The sequence below is a fragment of the Talpa europaea genome, assembly GCF_964194135.1.
Source record: "Talpa europaea genome assembly, chromosome: 8".
Lineage (NCBI taxonomy): Eukaryota > Metazoa > Chordata > Mammalia > Eulipotyphla > Talpidae > Talpa > Talpa europaea.
The window spans coordinates 96242809-96260668 of record NC_140075.1 but is presented as its reverse complement, the minus strand read 5'-3'; the positions used below and the strand labels follow the sequence as shown (position 1 = coordinate 96260668).

At 51.7% G+C, this 17860-nt stretch overlaps 1 protein-coding gene across 1 annotated transcript in view; it reads right to left on the bottom strand.

Moving 5' to 3' along the window:
• The window catches only part of GALNT16 (polypeptide N-acetylgalactosaminyltransferase 16), a gene marked incomplete at its 3' end in the record, with an annotated part of 80797 nt that overhangs the window by 19660 nt on the left and 43277 nt on the right, over positions 1-17860 (bottom strand). The window contains exons 2-7 of the mRNA XM_084240047.1: positions 10234-10391; positions 6356-6454; positions 5073-5140; positions 4460-4525; positions 2434-2555; positions 571-658 (exon numbers count right to left, since the gene is read on the bottom strand). Coding sequence (XP_084096173.1) covers positions 571-658; positions 2434-2555; positions 4460-4525; positions 5073-5140; positions 6356-6454; positions 10234-10391 — 601 coding nt within the window. The remainder of the gene's footprint in view (positions 1-570; positions 659-2433; positions 2556-4459; positions 4526-5072; positions 5141-6355; positions 6455-10233; positions 10392-17860) is intronic.

The window sequence follows — 17860 nt, the reverse complement described above, 5'->3', positions numbered from 1 at the left end:
AACATATAATCAATATAAAGAATCACTAATGAGATATTTTACATTTTTCATACTAGGTCTTTAAAACCTTCTGTGTATTTTATACTTACGGCACATCTCAATTCAGACTGGTCATATCTCAAGAGCTCAGAAGCCAAATGTGGCTCACAGCTACCGTGTTAAACAGCACGGGTCTAGACCACTTCCAGGTGTACATGTTAGGAATTCATGCAAGGTTGAGGGCTCCCCCTCCACCACCCTCAAGACAGTTGTCATGCCATGCCCTTCTGCCAGGACTTGGCTGTGGTCCCTGGGTTGGCAGCATTTGGGAGGATGTGTCAATGTTTGGGGGAGGGAATGATGAGAGAGTAGGTTGGCTCTGCCACTCAATATGCCAGGAGCCTGCAAGCGCCAGATCTGACCCTTGTCCCACCCCAGGACTCCACCCAATCCCTTTTCACTTTCTGGAGGTATAGAGGGACGTGAGACCCTCTGGAACAGCTGGGAAGAAGAGCACCAAGCCAGGACTTTAATCTGCCCTCACCTGCTTCCTTTCAGGTCTAGAGCCCCTCCCCTGGGAGCAGGACCCACCTCCGCGAAGGTCAGCAGATGCAGCAAGGTAGGCAAAATTATCCAGGCTGATGACATCAATGATGGGGCTCACCACACGGGTGTGGTCCTAGGAGAAGAAACATAAGATGCTGTGAGGCCAATGAATAAAAAAATGAAATGAAAACAAAACAAAATCTACCTTCCTGATCTGACACCATCTCTTCAGAAAAGGGGACACAATTGCTTACTGCAGGCCATGTTAGTCTCCCAGAAGCTGTCCTACATCGCCATATCCCGGTTCCTGGAAGGTCCCCCTGGGTGCCATCAGCACAAAGCTCTCTTTCACGCATCATGTTGAGCCCTGCTGGGATCTCACCTCCTCAGTGAAGCGCTCCCTGATTGCTGCAGGCTGAAGGAGTTCTTCCTCTTTTAAGCTGCTCTCACAATTGTAGTCTAGACAATTCCTAGAACATGACTCATGTGCTATCTAGAGTGGCTCTTCTGTTGCTGGTTTGAACTGTTGATTTATTAATTGTCATTCACTTTGTGAATGTTTGGATTGAGTCTTCCCAATAGGATCACCAACAGCTTTGAGGTAGGGGCCCTGTAGTTCCCATGTAATTTGGGTCTCACTCCTCATATACTTCAAGGTCAGATTGTAGCTCCTCCATCACCTCCCAGACACAAATCCACCTCCAAAACATAGGTGAGTAATATTGATTTTACCAAAGTTTGTTTGGGGGGAGTTAGAGGTAGTGTTGTTACTTACGCAACTTACAAAACTGAATCATTAGCTCTCTTCTCTTTCTTTCCAAACTCCTCCTGCCTCCCTCCCAACTACTAATCTACTTTCTACCTCCATGGAATGTTTGTTCTGGACATTGCATATAAATGGAATCATATAGTAGGTGACTGGCTTCTTTCACTTAGTATGAGGTTTTCAAAGTTCATAAATTAGCACTTAATTCTTCTTTATGGCTGAATAAATTACCTTGTAGGGATAGAACACATTTCATTAAGCCACTTAACAGCTGATAGACATGGGATTGTTTCCACATTTTGATAATAAAGGATAACACCGCTCCGAACACTTGGTGTACAAGTTTCTGTATGGTGTATGTTTCTATTTCTCTTGGGTATCTATACCCAGTGCAACTGTGGGATCATATGATCCTATGTTTAAACTTCTGAGCACTGCCAGACTATTTTCCAAAGTGGCTGCAGCATGGCACATGAAGGCTTCTGTTTCTTCACAGCCTCAGCAGTGTTTGTTACTGTCCAACTTTTCGATGGTCTCCTAGCATGTATCAAGTGGTAGCTCATTGTGGTTTTGACGTACATTTTCCTAATGCCTTAATGTGGAGCATCTTTTCATGTGTTTGCTGGCCACTTGAATATGTTCCTTGAAATAAATGTCCATTTAAATCCTTTGCCCATTTTTAAATTGGGTTATTTGTTTCTTTATGGTTGAGCTGTAATCGCCTCATCCTCTCCTCCATCTGTCCAAATCCTCCTCATTCAGAGATGGCAGGAGCCCCTTTGTCCTGATCTGCATCTGTACACCCTCTCCTGCCTCCCTCTTGATCTTCCCAGCCCAACTCAAAGTTTCTCAGCACAGGACCCTGTGTCCCCCAGGAAGAGAACAGCACCCACTCATTGTAGGAACTCTGTAGCTCACTTCAGCTTTCATCCAAGTTGATTCTCCCATCAACCCAGCAGGGCAAATACTACAATTATCCTCATTTTCAGGAAAGAAAGCTCAGTGAGATAAAGTCATTGAGGAGGAGACCATCTAGACTGTCTACTCTGCCTGTCCAACCTCAAAGACTGTTCTACATGCCCACAAGTCAAGAACTGGCGGGTGGCCGGAGGGACACAGCCCCCCTGGGGCAGGCGGCTCACCTCCTTCACCCGCTGCAGCATGGGCTGCAGCCACTCCGTGTTCACTTCACAGTGGCTGTCCAGAAAGGTGAGGACAGCAGCTGCAGCCACATCTGCCCCTCGAACTCGCGACCGGATCAGCCCTGCAGTGGGAGTGAACAGGGGTCGGTGCTGACACTGAGCCAATTTGCATCCCAGTCACCCCTACAAAGTCCCCAGTCACCACCCCTGCGAGCTGAGGTTTCCCCTGAGTTACTGTGATTCAATGCTACTTTGTATTTGTTTATTTCCTCCCCCATTTCTTTCTCTCATTCATCCATTAGCCATCATTACCCCAAAGTCATTGTTTGGGTGCCTTCCTGTGGCACACACTGCTCTGGGCCCCAGGGACACACTGATGAACAGACACAGTAGAGTGAATGGAAATTGCAATCAAGTGTAGTTTGTTACCAGAGAACCAGAAATCAAAAGCCTTTGACCCTCCCCAGGGAACCTCAGGGTGGGATTCTCCACTTGTACCTATGTGACCTGGAGAGAATCTTCTAGACTAAAACAGGCTTGAATTAAACTACCAGTCCCTTTATTCACCTTGAGCATATTATTTAACATCCCTGAGCCTTCGTTTTCTCATGGAGAAGATTCAGAGAGTTAATCCCTGCCTGTTGGAAGAGCACCTGGGACCTAGTTGGCTATGCAGGCTGGATTCTGTTGTTTCCACACCACCAACCCCCCAAACCACCCCCGAAGTCTCCCTGACAGCTCAGAGAATGACCTCACTCTTGGCAGCTCCCTGATCAGGGCTGGGAACTTTCCTGGCCAGGAGAGGGGAGACCCAGCTGGTCCTGCCCCAACAGAGCAGCCCCTGGTGCCCTGTGAGCTATGGGTCTTTCTCTAAGACCTTGGAATACAAATTGCTGCTTAGGGATATTTCCCTACCCGTCACTCTGCCTTGATTCCTCTGATTGTCCACCCATCTGTGCGAAAGTCCATCTGCCCCCCTCCTTGCACTCCACAGGTGGCTTAGCACCCGATCATAAATTTACCTCTCCGTCAGACAAAATTCCAAGGCACAGAATATCCCCGACCTGGTACTGGGGACTGATTTCTCTTTGTCATTTCCATTCCAGACCGACTGATCTTTCTTAAACACGCCCATCACCCCTCTTTCTCTCACCTTCAGTGCTTCCCTACTATCTGTCTTATCAAGTTTCAAGGCCTTTCTCTGGCTTCCAAGGTCCTCTGTCATCTAGCCTCACATCTCCCCTGCTGACCTGGCTCAGAGTCTCCCTGGAAGGGAGAAGAGACACAGGGAGATGAAGAGGCTGGGTTTGGAAAGTCTGGGTTGGCACTCTGCCTTTTCTATTCATCATTCCAGGCAAATTACTGAACCTCCTTAAATCCCACTTTCCTTATCTGCAAACTGGGGTCATGGCTGTTATGAGGACTGAACAGGTCCATGTAGGCAAAGTGAAGGCCTGTTCCCAAGGGGCACTCAGGAAGGGGCCATTCACATTCCAAGGGTGCCCAGTCCTGGCCCTGCCTCTGCTTGCAATGCTCTGAGCCTGGAATGCCCTTGTCAATGGCCTCACAACTCCCTCTCCCAATCAAGGCCCACTCTCTAATCACCACCTTTCCTCTGAGCTCCATGCTATGCCCATACAACTATAACCAGCTCTTGCTCTGGTAGATCCTGACTCCTTGGCCACGGAATAAGCTCCCGGAAGGCAGGGACAGCTCTAGTGCTGTGGTTGATGCTGGAAAGCCCCTCTTTATTAGATGCAAGGTTACATCTGCTTTATAAAATCTTTAGATTTCTCTCTATCTTGAAAGAGAAACCAAGGCAGCCAGAAGCAGAGCAACTAGCCCGCATGCTGTACAGGGCTGCACTGGGACAGCTGGAGGGTCATGCCACATACCTTGGTCCTGGCCTCCAGGAAGGCATAGGACCATGCTGGCCTGGTGTGACATGGCGCCAAAAGAGAGAGGGGAGGTTCAGAGGACTAGCCCACAGTGACTGTGTTGTGGCGCCCAAGGTCCAAGAACTCACCTTCCCGCCGGTCATTGCGGAGGCATTTGACCTTGGGGATCCTAGTCAGGAGCAGACAGTCTTCAGCTGAGGGTGGAGAGAAGGAAACATGCACATTCCGGTACAGACATCAGACCACGAGAGGTTTGGCCACCTCTGGAGCTTCACCAGGAGTTTCATCAGGCAACAGGCCCACGGAAGGACTAGGCTGGGGAAGGTCTGGGGGTGTGGTCATCATCTACTCCCAGGTGGGACTGAGGAATGCCTGTAGCTCCAGCATCACCCCCAGGGAGCGCCAGAGAGCATAGCTCGGTGGCCAGACCAACCCTGGTGGAGCTGGGTTGGAAAGACTACTGTCCTTTGTGTATGGCGCTTGCAATAAAGAAGGACGTTGCTGTTCCATTTTTTTTTTTTTTTTAATGCCGCTGCACTGGTGTCATATCAAGGCAACACCACTACTCCTCTTCCTTTGGCATCAGGGAGCAGGGCCAGGGATGGCACATAGAAAAGACTGAGAATCCTAGTGGAGAACACAGAGGTCAGTCTGTGATGGCCAGGGTCACTTCCAGAATGTCTGTCTCGGTGTTCTGGGGAAACAGGGATCTGGAGGGGTGCAAAGAAGGTGGAAACTTACGATCTGAACTGAAGTCATCCACTAAGATGATCTCCTGGATCAGGCTGGCAGGAGTTCGGTTCAGGACACTGGAGCAGCAGCAGAACAGAGAAAGAACCCGACTGAGGGGTCACCTTGCATTTATCTCTCCTGCCATGGGGCACCCTCCCACCCAGTTTGGTGTCAACACACAGGCAAATGCTGGCAAACCTTCCAGGCCCTGATCAGTGGCTGAGAAAGTGTGTTCTGGAGACTCCTCTAAGGGTCCAGCTGACCCTGCTTCATGGACCCTCAGGCACTTGCGACACCCACCAGAGGCAGGGAGGGGCAGGGAAGGCTCTATCTGAGTGGTCCAGGGAGGAGCAGTAGCTGCTCCAGCTGCCTGAGGCTTGTCCTGTGTGGGGCAACCCCTAGCTGGATCCAGAGCTGCCAGCTCAGCTCAGGAAGTCTGGTGAGGTTCCCATTGGCCTAATGGGCAGGAGGGTATTCTCAGAAAGCCGCTCACTCTTTCCTTTAAGGGCCCTCCTCTTCCTCTACCCCCTGGGAAAGGAAACTCAAGCATCTTTAGTCCCTGGAATATTACCACTGGACGCTCCTTTCTGAATGCTCCTCTGTCCATGCTCACTGAAGAAGCAAGGTGAGTATGGGTTCAATTGGACCACCAGGCAGGCTTAGAGGGCAGAAGGGGCGCCTCTCTGAATGGCTGATGGTTGTCTACTGGACTGGCACCTGTCCACCTGGGACCTTATGTCCATCCCCGCCTCCCTTGACCTCACCCTGCATCTCTGCCCTGTCCGAGGAACCTGACCTGGTGTTTATACATCTTGCTAACAATTGCACTTCTTTTTAAAAAAATATTCATTTATTTATGCATACAAGAACCAGGGTACAGGCTAGAGGACTCACCAGAGACAGAGTGGGGAACAGGACAGGTGGATTGACTGAAATACACTGCTGAGGGGAACAGTGAGCAAGATAGGAGAGATCTGCTGCACCATGTAGGTTACTCTCTGGCTGGCTGGCCAGGGATCAAACTCGTGATGCAAAGACTGCAGCTAGCTTCACAGTGCTGTGCTTAACCTCTTGCACCACCAGGGAGGATCCAATTGCACTTTTGGGGTCTCCCTGACTCTGATTCACCAGCCCCAGCATCCCAGAAGGGCAGTGGGAGGGAGTGCCCATGGGCTTCATGCTGTCTGGGCATAGCACCCTACCTCAATGACCCTCAGTCAGGGTCTCAGAAGATCACTCCAAGGCTTTGAGGGGCAGCACCAGTGAGATGAGGGTCCCAAGGCAGGGCTCACCTTTTCACCGTGCGCAGGAGGGTAGAACGGGCTTCATTGTGGAAAGTGATGATAACACTGGTCGCTGGCAGGTCCAAGGAGTAGGACATGGAGGGGCAACTGGGAAAGGAGCAGAGCGGTCAGAGGGCAGCTGTGGGAGTGACACAGGGCAGACTTGAGGCCCCTCCTTGTCCAGCCTGCTGCCCCCTAGCATCCCTCTGTGGGACAGAGAAGGCAAGTCTGAAGCCAGGTGCTGACCCCACCACTCCACACCCAGGCTCTGCCCAACTCAGGCCACCCAGCCTGGGTCCTGGAGGAAGCAGCAGGTTGGGGGCCTTTCCAGGCCCAGGAGTCTATGACCAAAGACCTGGCACACCCAGAGCCAGTAGTCACTGAAGGACTTAGGAGGGCTCCTATGCTACTAGGCGCAGGCACCCCACCAGGGCCCGATCCATCCCTGAAAACCACAGCAGTGAAGACAGAAAAATGGGGGAGAAAGGGGGAGCAAAAACAGCCTCTTTGTCTGACGAGACCCCTAGCTTGTTCCTTCTCTCCTGGCTCATGACAATTACGCCTCCTCAGCCTGTGAATTTCTCCCTCTCACTGCCCAACACTCAGCGCCCAGACACCAGGAAGAGCGACAGTCTCACTCCGCCCACGGGTGCCTGGGACTCCTGGAGGAAGCTGGAGCTGGGAGCAGACACCAAAGGCATTTCCCGCCACCTGCTCTCCCCCGCCGCCGAGCCCCACCAGATATGGACACCACGTTTTTTGGCTCCCTTGGCTCCCCCCTCCTCGGGAAAGGGAATTGAGACAATGCATTCTGCCTGGCTTCTCCCCTGCCCTTCAGCAAATGCATCTATTCCACTCCTGGGGTGGCAGGCGGGCAGGCAGCTGCAGTGGTTTTCTTCTTTATAGTGGCAATCTTCTTTATTACAATTGCTCTCTGACTATTCCAGCAATGACTATTTTTTCATTACAGCATTCATTCCTCTGACAGCAGCTTACAGCCAAATTCCCAGGCCCATTTCCGGCCCTGCAGAGTAGACAGTGTCAGACAGGCAGGCGTCCCACAACCCTGGGACGCCCGCGGGAGAAATCCTGAAAGGGTTTAAAATAATTCTCCTTGAGAGGGGATGTGGGAGGGGTAAGAGGAGCAGGAGGGGTAGGGATATTCACTTCTGCCCCTCTCCCTCAGCCAGGCTTCCCAAGTACCCATGGGGACTTGGGGGTGGAAGGGGCTTGGCTGCTGAGATAGGGAGTGCTGGGAGAAGCAGCCACTTCCTGGGTGCCCAGCCCCCCAGCACTGATCTCTAGGGCCCCATGTCTCTTTTCTTAAACCCCAACCATCTGGTGTCCAGGAGGAGGGACTCTGGGTAGCAATACTCATTCTTCACCCACAGGAGGCCAACCTACCCTCACCACATCTGGAGGGGGGACTTGACCTCCTCACCACCCCTCTCTTCACCCTGCTTTTCTCTGGGACTTAGATCTGCGATGATGGGATTTACCTGGCTCCCAGCAGCCAAGTGTCTCTGAAGGGTTTCGTGCTGTGTCTGTGTTTTGAGTTTGGGGCTGGTGGGGTTTTCTCTGATAGGTCTGTCTTGTATGGTTTAAGTTTCTTTTTTCCCCTGGCGGGGGCCTCTGTAGATTGAGAGCTGGACCAGAAACAAGCTTGACAGTTTTGAGTCCAACAGACATTGGAGGGTCAAGAGAAAGAGGGTGGCTTCTGCCAGCACACCCACCTCGGCCATGGGAGCCCTGCCCACCAAAGCCACCCCTTCCTTGCTCCCCCAAACATAGGGAACACCTGTGCATAGGCATGAATGTGCGTGACACACCTTCTCATCCACCTTGGGCTTCTGAGAAGGCAGGGCCGCAGCAATGGGGCAGGAGGAGAGGCCTACCTTACCCACCCATCACTAACTTGGATTTAAAGAGTCTCATTTTTATTTTATTTTTTTTTTTTAATTTTTTTTTTTTTTATAGAGGCATGTTTTTTTTTATTTATTTATTTGTTTGTTTCTTTGTTTCTTTGTTTATACATGCACTGGGTACAGTCAGAAGCACGGGAGGGTGAGAGAATTCACCAGAGCCAGAGTGGGGAGCAGAGCAGGCAGAAGGACGGAAGTACACTGCTGAGGGGAGCAGCGGGCGGCAGGAGAGGTCTGCGCGCCATGTGGGACCCTCCTCCGGTGGCCGGGGAGCAGCCGGGGATCGAACCGGCACCGCAGAGGTCGCCGGCAGCTTCGCAACCCAGCGCTCAACCGCTGCGCCACCGGGGAGGCCCGAGTCTCATTTTTAAATTAATGATGCCTCAAGAGGAATTTCCCCTTTCAGTTCCTTGTAAATAGGTGGGAGAGATGGTAGAGATGAGGCAGGTCAAGCCCTCAATTCACAGATTTGAGTCGGCAGGTCCTCCATCCAGGCCCTGGTGGATAGGTTGGCCATTCCAGGGCTGCCCATGAAAGGTTTCCAGGTGAAGCCTCATGGACTTAACAGCACAGGCAGACATGAGGGAAGAATGGCCAGGACTGACTGAGAAAGAATTTCCAAAGCCTGAAATTGGCCATTAGATCTGGGTAGGGGGCCTTCCCCAGTAGCAGGCTTATGGCCCCCTTTGGTAGCATGAGAGATCTCTGGAGGCTGACAGTGCTGGGTTACAGGATAGTGAGGACAGTCTGGGGCTCCCTAACCCCATGTCCATCTCACCTTGCACAAGCATAAGCCCATTGTACCTCAGGCACACCTCCATGAGTGACAAGGAAGGTGCTAGAAACAGACCCCCTTCTACACCCTTATTGTGAGAACGGTCTCTATGTTCTCTCAGATCAATGGCCAGTGATCTGAAAAATAAGTGTTTATTATTCAGATTCAATTCTTGTCTCTGCTTATTGGCCTATTTGGCAATGACAGGGAGCAGGACCCAGCCTTATTCCCACCAACATTACCTCACGTTCATCTTGTGCTCCAGGGCAACTGCTTCAGAAGGAAAAGCACTTTTGACCCAAGTCATTCTCTCCTATCCTCAAACAAGGGCCAGACAGAGGCCTAACCTGGCGCTGGGTACTTAGCTACGTCCAGCACAGCCCATGCTGGTCATTCAAAATTGCAGGCATATCAGCGGGACCACAGCAGCCCCTCCCTGCCCTGTTAGACGTCCACATGGAGCACAACTCGAACTGGCCTCGGTTGTCAAGAAACCTCCCCTGAAGGAAGGACTCTGAGAGGAGCTGTGAAAGTGTGTGTGTGTGTGCGCGTGTGCGTGTGTGTGTGCATGTGCACAAGTGCGCAGAGAGGAAACAGCACAGGTAGAAATGAGGATGGAGGCAGCAGGAGTACAGGGTTGTGTTAAATACCAGGTGCAAGTGATCAGAGGCTGGGAAGTAGGGAGGGTTTTGTGCTTCAGGATAAGGAGCCCAGTCTGGTCAGATGGGGAGGCCAGGAAGAGGAGTGACTGGGTAACCTGGATAGGACACAGCAGGGCCTGCACTAGGTCGGTCACCCACAGTGGGAAGTCAGAGCTGGTGCTGGCGTGGAAGGTGTCCTTGTCATGGCCGAGGGCCCCTCTCACCTACCGCAGCAGCGCCCACCCCCTCAGACCTCTCTAAGTTCCCCTGGGAGGTCACTCTTGCTAATGGACCTTCCTGACCTGGGCTAGGAGGTCTCCTTGGTCTTCACAGGTCTTCCCTCAGCTGGCCAGTCCCTCATGAGGCCAATGAAATAAAGAGAAGTGAGAAGGCCCAATGAAAATGAAGTTTTGAATGTCTCAGCAACTAGATTGAATCTAAGGAAGTTTTTTTTCATTTCTTAAATCCATGTGACTGAAAGAAGACAAGCTAGGCAGCGCTGGCGCTTCCCTCCACCTTCTTTCTCCCTTGGCACAAAGGAGGCCGTACCTATAATGGCGGGTGTCCCGGATGGGCCTGTCTGGGCTCAGCTTGTCGCTCTCCAGCTGGTTGAAGGCGTGCTGCCTGTAGGGGTCTTCTCCGGCCTTCAGCTGCTTGGCGGCCAGGTACGCCTTCTCATCGAAGCCTCTAGAGGGCGTTCCTGTCACCTGAGACAAAGGTCAGCATAAGCGGGGCGAGGGCAGCCTGTGTGTGAGGGGGCAGCCATGGGATCTCATCTGTCCCTCACCCCCAACTCTGGGAGGAATATCATTATCTCCCCCATTGTACAGTTGAGGAAACTGAGGCTCAAGAAGTTAAAAACAGCACCTGCATGGGGGGGGGGCGGTTAAAAGGGAATTGAGTACTTTTCTGCTCACTTTTGCTCTGTACCTAAAACTTCCAAAAAATAAAATTCATAAAAAAAATTCCAAGGTCAGAGCTATTGAGTCAAAGGTTCTGGATTCAAACTGATGATTCTCACTCTGAAACCCATCATCTTGATCCCTGCTCTTCGCTGGATATAGAACTGGAGACTTCCAGAGTGCAGCGGACAAGGCACCCAGAGGGACCACAAACCAGAATGGAGTCAACAGTCAACCTGCGGATTGACAGCCTCCTGGGGGTGAACTGGGCCTGACCCTGGACTAGGCAGTAACTGAGCAGTAACACCCAGAGCTTGGACGAGCTGCAGCAGAAGCACGCAGGCCCTCACTGGCGAGTACCACTGCTGCCAGAACTCTGCACACCGTGATGCATCTCCCAGACCCATGCTTGCTGCTAACGCAGCCCCACATCAGGCCTACGGGGCTCACCGGCATTAAGTCCTGGGGAGTGATAAAAGACAGGTGCTATCTAGCCTCCTTCCTAGAAGCCACCTCCCACTCCACGCTCCCAAAGTGCCCCCATGAAAGACACTGGGGAAGGACACATATGAGATGAATGGCTGGATAGATACATCCTGACAGGTCATTATTTGAACCAAACTGCTGGCCAATGTCCCCCAGAGTGCCCTGAAATACCTTCGGCTATGAGCGCGCTCCATCCCCAGCACTTCCACCTGACCACAGCCCACACTAGAGGCACAGGCTCACAGAAGGTGGGAGGGAATTGTCTCCACAGAAGGTGGGAGAGAATTGTCTGTGCACAGCTCCCTTGCATGGGGACTCCATCACAGGCCAGTGGCCCCAGGAAGGCAGCGGGACCTTCAGGACAAGTAGCGGATATGTTGGCTGATGCTGGGGAATACCCATCAGCAGCCCAGTGCTCCCATATTCCTCTGAGAGCCTAGCTCTCCGCCAGCCTGGACAGAAAGGCCGAGGGCTCCAGGGAGCACTTATCTCCTTAAAGGCTGCCAGTCTGTAGTGTTCACAATTCCTGGACAGGTTGCATCCTGTCCTAGGAATCAATCCCCAAGCTTCATGAGGTCAGAGTCAGTGAGAGAGCTTGTGTCCCCTGGGCCATGTTAACCATGCACATACGTGCTCAGGATGGTGCCAGTGGCTGCCGCACCGTGATCTCCTGAGTTAGTGCCATGCTAGAGACTGGACAGTTGTGGCAGAGCCCACGTGGTCTTGAAGTTTATTTCAGAAAAGGGAAGGCAGGAAGGACGGGATGAGAGAGGGAAAATTTTCTGACTTGAACCTTGAATTGCCAGAAGCATCCAAGCAGCTGGACTTTGAGAATAGGAATGTCCTTTCCAGCAGCAGAAAGAAAGGGTGCTAGCTCTGCCTCCTTCCTCCCAGCCAAGGGACATGGAGAGCAGACTCCAATCGATGGCTGAGCAACTAAAATGAAAGAAAAACTTCAGAGGGGTGATTTTTTGGAAGCTTCCAAAGGCCACTTAATTGCCCTATAAGTCTACTGTGGGAAATAACCATGTTTATTTATTTAGGACTATGGCCATTCTGTGGGCTCAGGAAACCTCTGAGTCCTCAACCTATATCACCCATTGCCCAGTAAACATTGATTGGAGCCTCCATCTCCCAGACTCTGGGGCACCCTCTGCCAGCAACTGAGGATCACCTGGGCATTCATTCACTTGCTTATGAATGATTGAATTCATCACTCATTCAGCCAAACTCTGCTGAACACCTCCCATGGGCTAGGAAGCGGAAGGAAGGCTTCCAAGACTATGTTCCCCTGTTCCCGCCCCCGCCCCCCAAATCCAGCCAATTGCTTTCCTGGTCCTCACCGAAAGCTGCCTATGGGCCACACCAGAATGTTGTCGAAAGCGTCTGCCTGGGTCCTTGAAATTGAGTCAAACAGCCTCACAGGTGTTGTCGGGGAAAGTCAGCTGCTCCTGCCTACAGATCCTCAGCCTCTGATGGTCCTGCCCCCTCCCAGGTGAGACCCTTTACCTGTGAGACATCTTTCCCTTGTGAAGAAGGGCGCCATGAAACAACAGGCCCGCTCCTTCCCAGAGGTCTTAGCTCGCTCCCACGTTGACCCTGCTGTCCCCAGGATTTGGAGCTGAAACACTAGTGGGCTCTGAGTTGGCCGGGGGTGGGGGGCGGTGCTGGGGAAGGAAAATCCCCCCTTGCAGGACATTCACCTCCTCTCTGCCCAGCCCCTCCCTGGTATCACCCTGTCACCACCCAGAGCTTCCTCCTCTCATGTCTACCCCCAGCCCACGCGTCCACACTGCATTCATATCCTCCCAGCTCGCCGACTCTCCCTTTAGCCTTGTTCTTTGATCCTGAGGCTTCAGGCCTTTGGCGACCCCATTCCCACTCTTAACTCGGGATCTCCAAAGTCCTCATTCATCCCCAAAACAGTCGCTTCCTCCAAACCACACATCCATGGTCATCCTTGCTGCCCTTCCCATGCTGCACAGCCTGCCCAGATCCTGGCCCTGGGTGCCCATAGGTGGGATTCTGTGGGCAAACCACTAGTCATTAAATCCACAAATATCTATTCAAAGACATTGTGCAAGAGGCTGGGAAGATGGGAATAAACGAAAGGCGGTTTTGTCCCCAGAGGAGGGATCTCGGAACCTGGTGCCTTTCCTCCCCTGTCCACACCAGGCCAGGCCAGGCCATGGGGAATGACAAGGAGCATGAGGAGCTGGAGAACTGAGCGTGGCTCCTCACTCCACCCTAACTCCAGCGAGGGCTGGGTTCCCCTCCCCTCTTCGCAGGAGAGGTGTGCTGACTCGCTCCCGCTTTCCCGTACCGCTCACCCAGCATGGCAGCGAGGGGTAAATGCATCCTTTGGCTCTGGGCTGTGGGACCAGGAAGAGCTGAATCTGGATCAGCTGGAGAGCCCCGAGATGCTAGGCTGGAGCCACTGGATGGGACTCGAATTGCTGCCCCTTCTGGAGGGGTGAGCGCCTCAGGCACGCTGTGCACTTCTCGTGTCACATGGCCCTGACCTCTTGCCTTGCTTCTCTTTCTTTTCAACTAGATGGGAGGGTCCCGGCACCTGAGCAGGTGTGGCTGAGTAAAGGAATGGACGAGTGAATGAATACCTAAAATAGTGTCCCTGTAGCCACTTAATATAATCAACTGGGGAGGAAACCACAGCAAACAAAAGGAACCAGTTAGCCTCCACGGTAGGGGCGCAGTCACCCCATGGGCTCAGCCTCTGCAGGTGCCCTTCCCCTGTGTAGGGTAAGGAAAAATGTCAGGCTTTTCTGCCCTCCCGCCATCAGGATAGATGATGGATCCTTGCCGTCCTGAATGCATGCCTGAGGGCGGGCACCTGGAGTAGGGTGTGGGCAGAGGTAGATGGGATTCACCTGAGCTGAGACTCGGCTTTTAAGAGCGGCGTCACAGGGATGTCAGCAGCAGCAGAAGCCAAAAGAGAAGCTGAGAGAGAAGCAGAGAAGGCCAGAGAGCCCAGACAGCCCAGACACAGTGAGGATTTGGTGGGGGCTAGGAGGCCTGCCAGCCTCCCGGCCTCCCAGCAACCCCTGCCTGCCATATGCCTGGTGAACCCCAATAAAAGACCTGCAAAAAACCACTGAGGGCTCCAGGACTCCTCCTTTACCCGGTCTGCATGGGATCAGAAAACCTGCACCGTGTCCTGTCCTGCCCTTTACACCCTGGCTCTGCTCCAGCCGGGGCGGCCGCCTTCTGTTCCTGGAGCCCGGGGGGACCCTTCCCCTTAGCCCTTTTGCGCCTTCTGCCTTTCTAGAAGACTCTCCCCCACATGTGTGCACGGCTCCCTTTTCCAGCCCCTGCAGGGGCTCTGTTCAAGCCTCACCTCCTCTGTGAGTGTCCCCCGACTGCCATCTATAAAACTGCTCCCCTCGCCTCCATTTCCCACCCCCTGCTCTGCTTTATTTTTCCCTTACGGCACTTAGCACCTTCGGATGTCCTACGTGTACTTTGCATTTTTCTTTTCTTTTCTTTTATCGACTGCTTCCCTCCACACGTACATGGGCTTTGCCAGGACAGGGGTTGTCTGTTTTAAAGCTGGATCCCAAAGTCCCGGACAGCACCAGTGATTGCGGGACTCAACATCCACAGCTGATGGTGTTTAGTGTATGAGGGATGAGCCTTTGTGACCGCCCCCCCAGCCCCCCCCACATGCACCTGGTTGACACACTTGGAACTGAGGTGGCCCAAGCAGCTGGCAGAGTAGTTTTCACCTGCCTTAGGGAATCCTCTTCCCCACTCAGCGATTGATGAACTGTCAGTCGCTGTCGCCTGACTCCCAACACCTCCATCACCGCCACAGGGGAGTGGGCCAGACCCAGCTGATCCCATCACTGCATCCCAGGCAAGGGGTGGTAGAGAAAGGTTATTTGACTCAACGACAACCATTCAGAATTTTCCTGAGGCTTCTCTCTAAGATGAGCTCTTTTTGTCAGCACTGCTGAGGCTGGGAGCTCAGCCTTCTTGCCCCGACATGGAGTCTTGTCTGGAGAATGAAACCGAGAAGAAACAATCGGAGCCAAGAAATGGAAGGAAAACACTCTCAAGACACTGTTTGTGGTCCCTGGAACCAGACTCATCTGATCCAAATTCACCTTGGGTTTTTTCCTTGTCTCTTTAATTATCTAGGGGTTTCGTCTGTTTTTTGCTTTAATTAGTTTCAACTGGGCATCCTTCCCCAATAAGCGAAAGTTCAGAGATACAGTCCTTCAGGCAATTATTCGTCAAAAGTAAAAGACAAAATGAGAAACAACCCAACAAGGGAGCCACGAAGGGCCAGGACATGGTGTAGGTGACAGCCACTCATTGCGAGTTATAGGCTGGTCTCTAGCATCAGCCCCATGACGTGAGCCCAGAGCTAGGCAGGTCATTCCCTGCTTTCCCCAGCAGGCAGGGCTGTGATCGGGCTTGGGGGTGGGCAGTGAGCAGTTCCAGCTGGACTGTGGCTTAAGAGGCCCTTGGGTTGCCATGGCAAGGAACAAGGGGAGGGGACTTGTGAGTGATAGTCTGATGGGCTCCCTCCCACAGTCCTGCATTCTCCTGCTGGGGAGTTCTTGGCTGCCAGTTAGGCAGCCGCCTCCACCCTGGTCTTTGTCTTTTTGGGAAGTGCCAAATGCAGCACTTCCATGTCCAATAAGGTCAATCACATCTGAAACTGCTTAAGCTGAAATAATGACTCTGCTCTATAAAATGAGAAGAATGATTTCTCATCTTGGAGAGTTTTATTTTCAGTCTATTACTTCGATTAAACTTTGAAATTTGCCTGAAATGTTTCAGGTTTGTTGTTGTTTTTTTTCCCCCAGCTAGATCTGCTTATTTCTTCTTGACTGCTAAATTTAGGAAACAAACAGCAAAGGGGAAGGTTTAAAATAAGAAAGGAAAATATTTTCCATGTCATTTTCATCAAAAGCAGTTCAACCCAAATCCCTAAGCTTTGTAAATGTTCTTTTAAAACATACAAATACCCCTAAAATTTATATTTAAACAACTCCCAGCTCCTTTTAATAACTGCTGCTCAATTTCCTCTTACTGCCAGTAAAACAGGTACCTGCTGGGTTTGCCTTTTGCTAAATTTCAACAAAACTCCAAATAAAAAGGGTCTTGTCTTAGTTTATGGATGATTCCTGATTTTTTTTTTTCTGACTCTGCCTTTAAACCCCAAACACTTGATGAACAAAACATGATTCCCAACCACTCCCCACTCCCGTGGGAACAAAACCTCAGCTGATGCCGTGTCCCAAGTTGAAAGACTGCCATTCATTATGAGAGCTGGGAAACTAAGTGCATGGTTTACCGTCTCTGAGCTCAGGGTCTCAGGTTCCACCTTTTCCAAATGAAAAGGCAAGCAGATCCCATAGGGCCTTCCTGCAAGCAGCTGGGTTCTGGGGAAGAAGCCAACCCCACTAGGCCTGCCATTGCTCCTGTCCAACCAGACAAGATGCTGGGGGCAATGCGGCTGGGAATCTCAGCTTGGGTGAGAGGAAAAATCCTCAGGGTTTTGAGGGTCCCTGAAGGACCTGCCTCAGCTGTGTCCCCATCTTCAACTTCATATCACCTTAAATGCAATTATTATAGGGGTTAACAGCCCAGGCTTTGAAAGCTGATGGCTTCGGAACAGAATACCAGTGATCACTGCTCCGTGGTCTTAGAAAGTCACTTACCCTTTCTAAGTAAATGTAGATAAGGTGCTTAGCATAGTATCAGCACATGAATTATCATTATCAATTTTTATTCGCTCACCTGCCTTTTGGTTCTTGGCCAGACATTAGAATTATCTGGGAAGATTTTTTTTTAAATCCTGATATCCAGGTTCTATCCAAGACCAACTAAATCAGAACCCCTTGGGGGTAGGCCACAAGCATCAGGAGTTCCTAAAGCTCTGCAGGCAGTTTTAACACACTAGCAAGGCCGAGCCATTGCTTTATGCAAAAGCAAGCTGATGAGCAATGGGCTAGTCATGGGTTGGTGAAATCACAGGACCAAGAATAGATGGGACCTTAGAGGTCACTCTCCTTGGCCTTGTTCCCAAGGATCCTCACCATTAGCAGAGCCCATTGTAACCTGTTTGGAGCCTCTGGGGTTACCATGGAAACCACCACCTCTGTAACACTTGTGTTCACAGGCCTGGGAGTCTCTAGTTCAATTACATACCCAGGAACACAGGGTAGGGGCTGCCTGGGAAGCCCACCTCTGGCTTCCAGTTACAATTCACAGTCCGATTTTCCAGGGGTGCTGATGACAAAGCTTTATGACACTAGTGGCCTCGCCAGGAAAAGGAATAGCACACTGTCCATCTGTTTAGGGATCTGAACTAAGTCCCACTATTCAAGGCTAGGACAAGGCATTAGGCCCACATTCTAGATGGTCTCTGCTCAGATCCAGGGAGATTCCAGGCCCAATCACACTTCCAGGTCTCCTCTCCCACATCTGCCCAGTCCGGGGGCCATCTAGGGATGACAGAAGGGAATCCATACTAGGGATATGTGGCGTGACGGCTCAGTTCCCACCTGCATGTCAGTTTACCCAGCTTGAGTAGAGCATTCCTGGCTCTAGGAAAGGCCCCAGAAGCCTGCCTTATCCTCTCAGCCATAGCTACTGTGGAGCATGAGGAAATACGGGGCCTATGGACAGTGATGAACAGCTACTGCTCACTGAGGGCCAGCCATGAGCCAGATGCCATGCTAGGGACTTATTTCTGTCCTCAAGGAGTCCTGTCAAATGGGTGCTCTCCTTATTCTCATTTTACATAGGGAGAAACT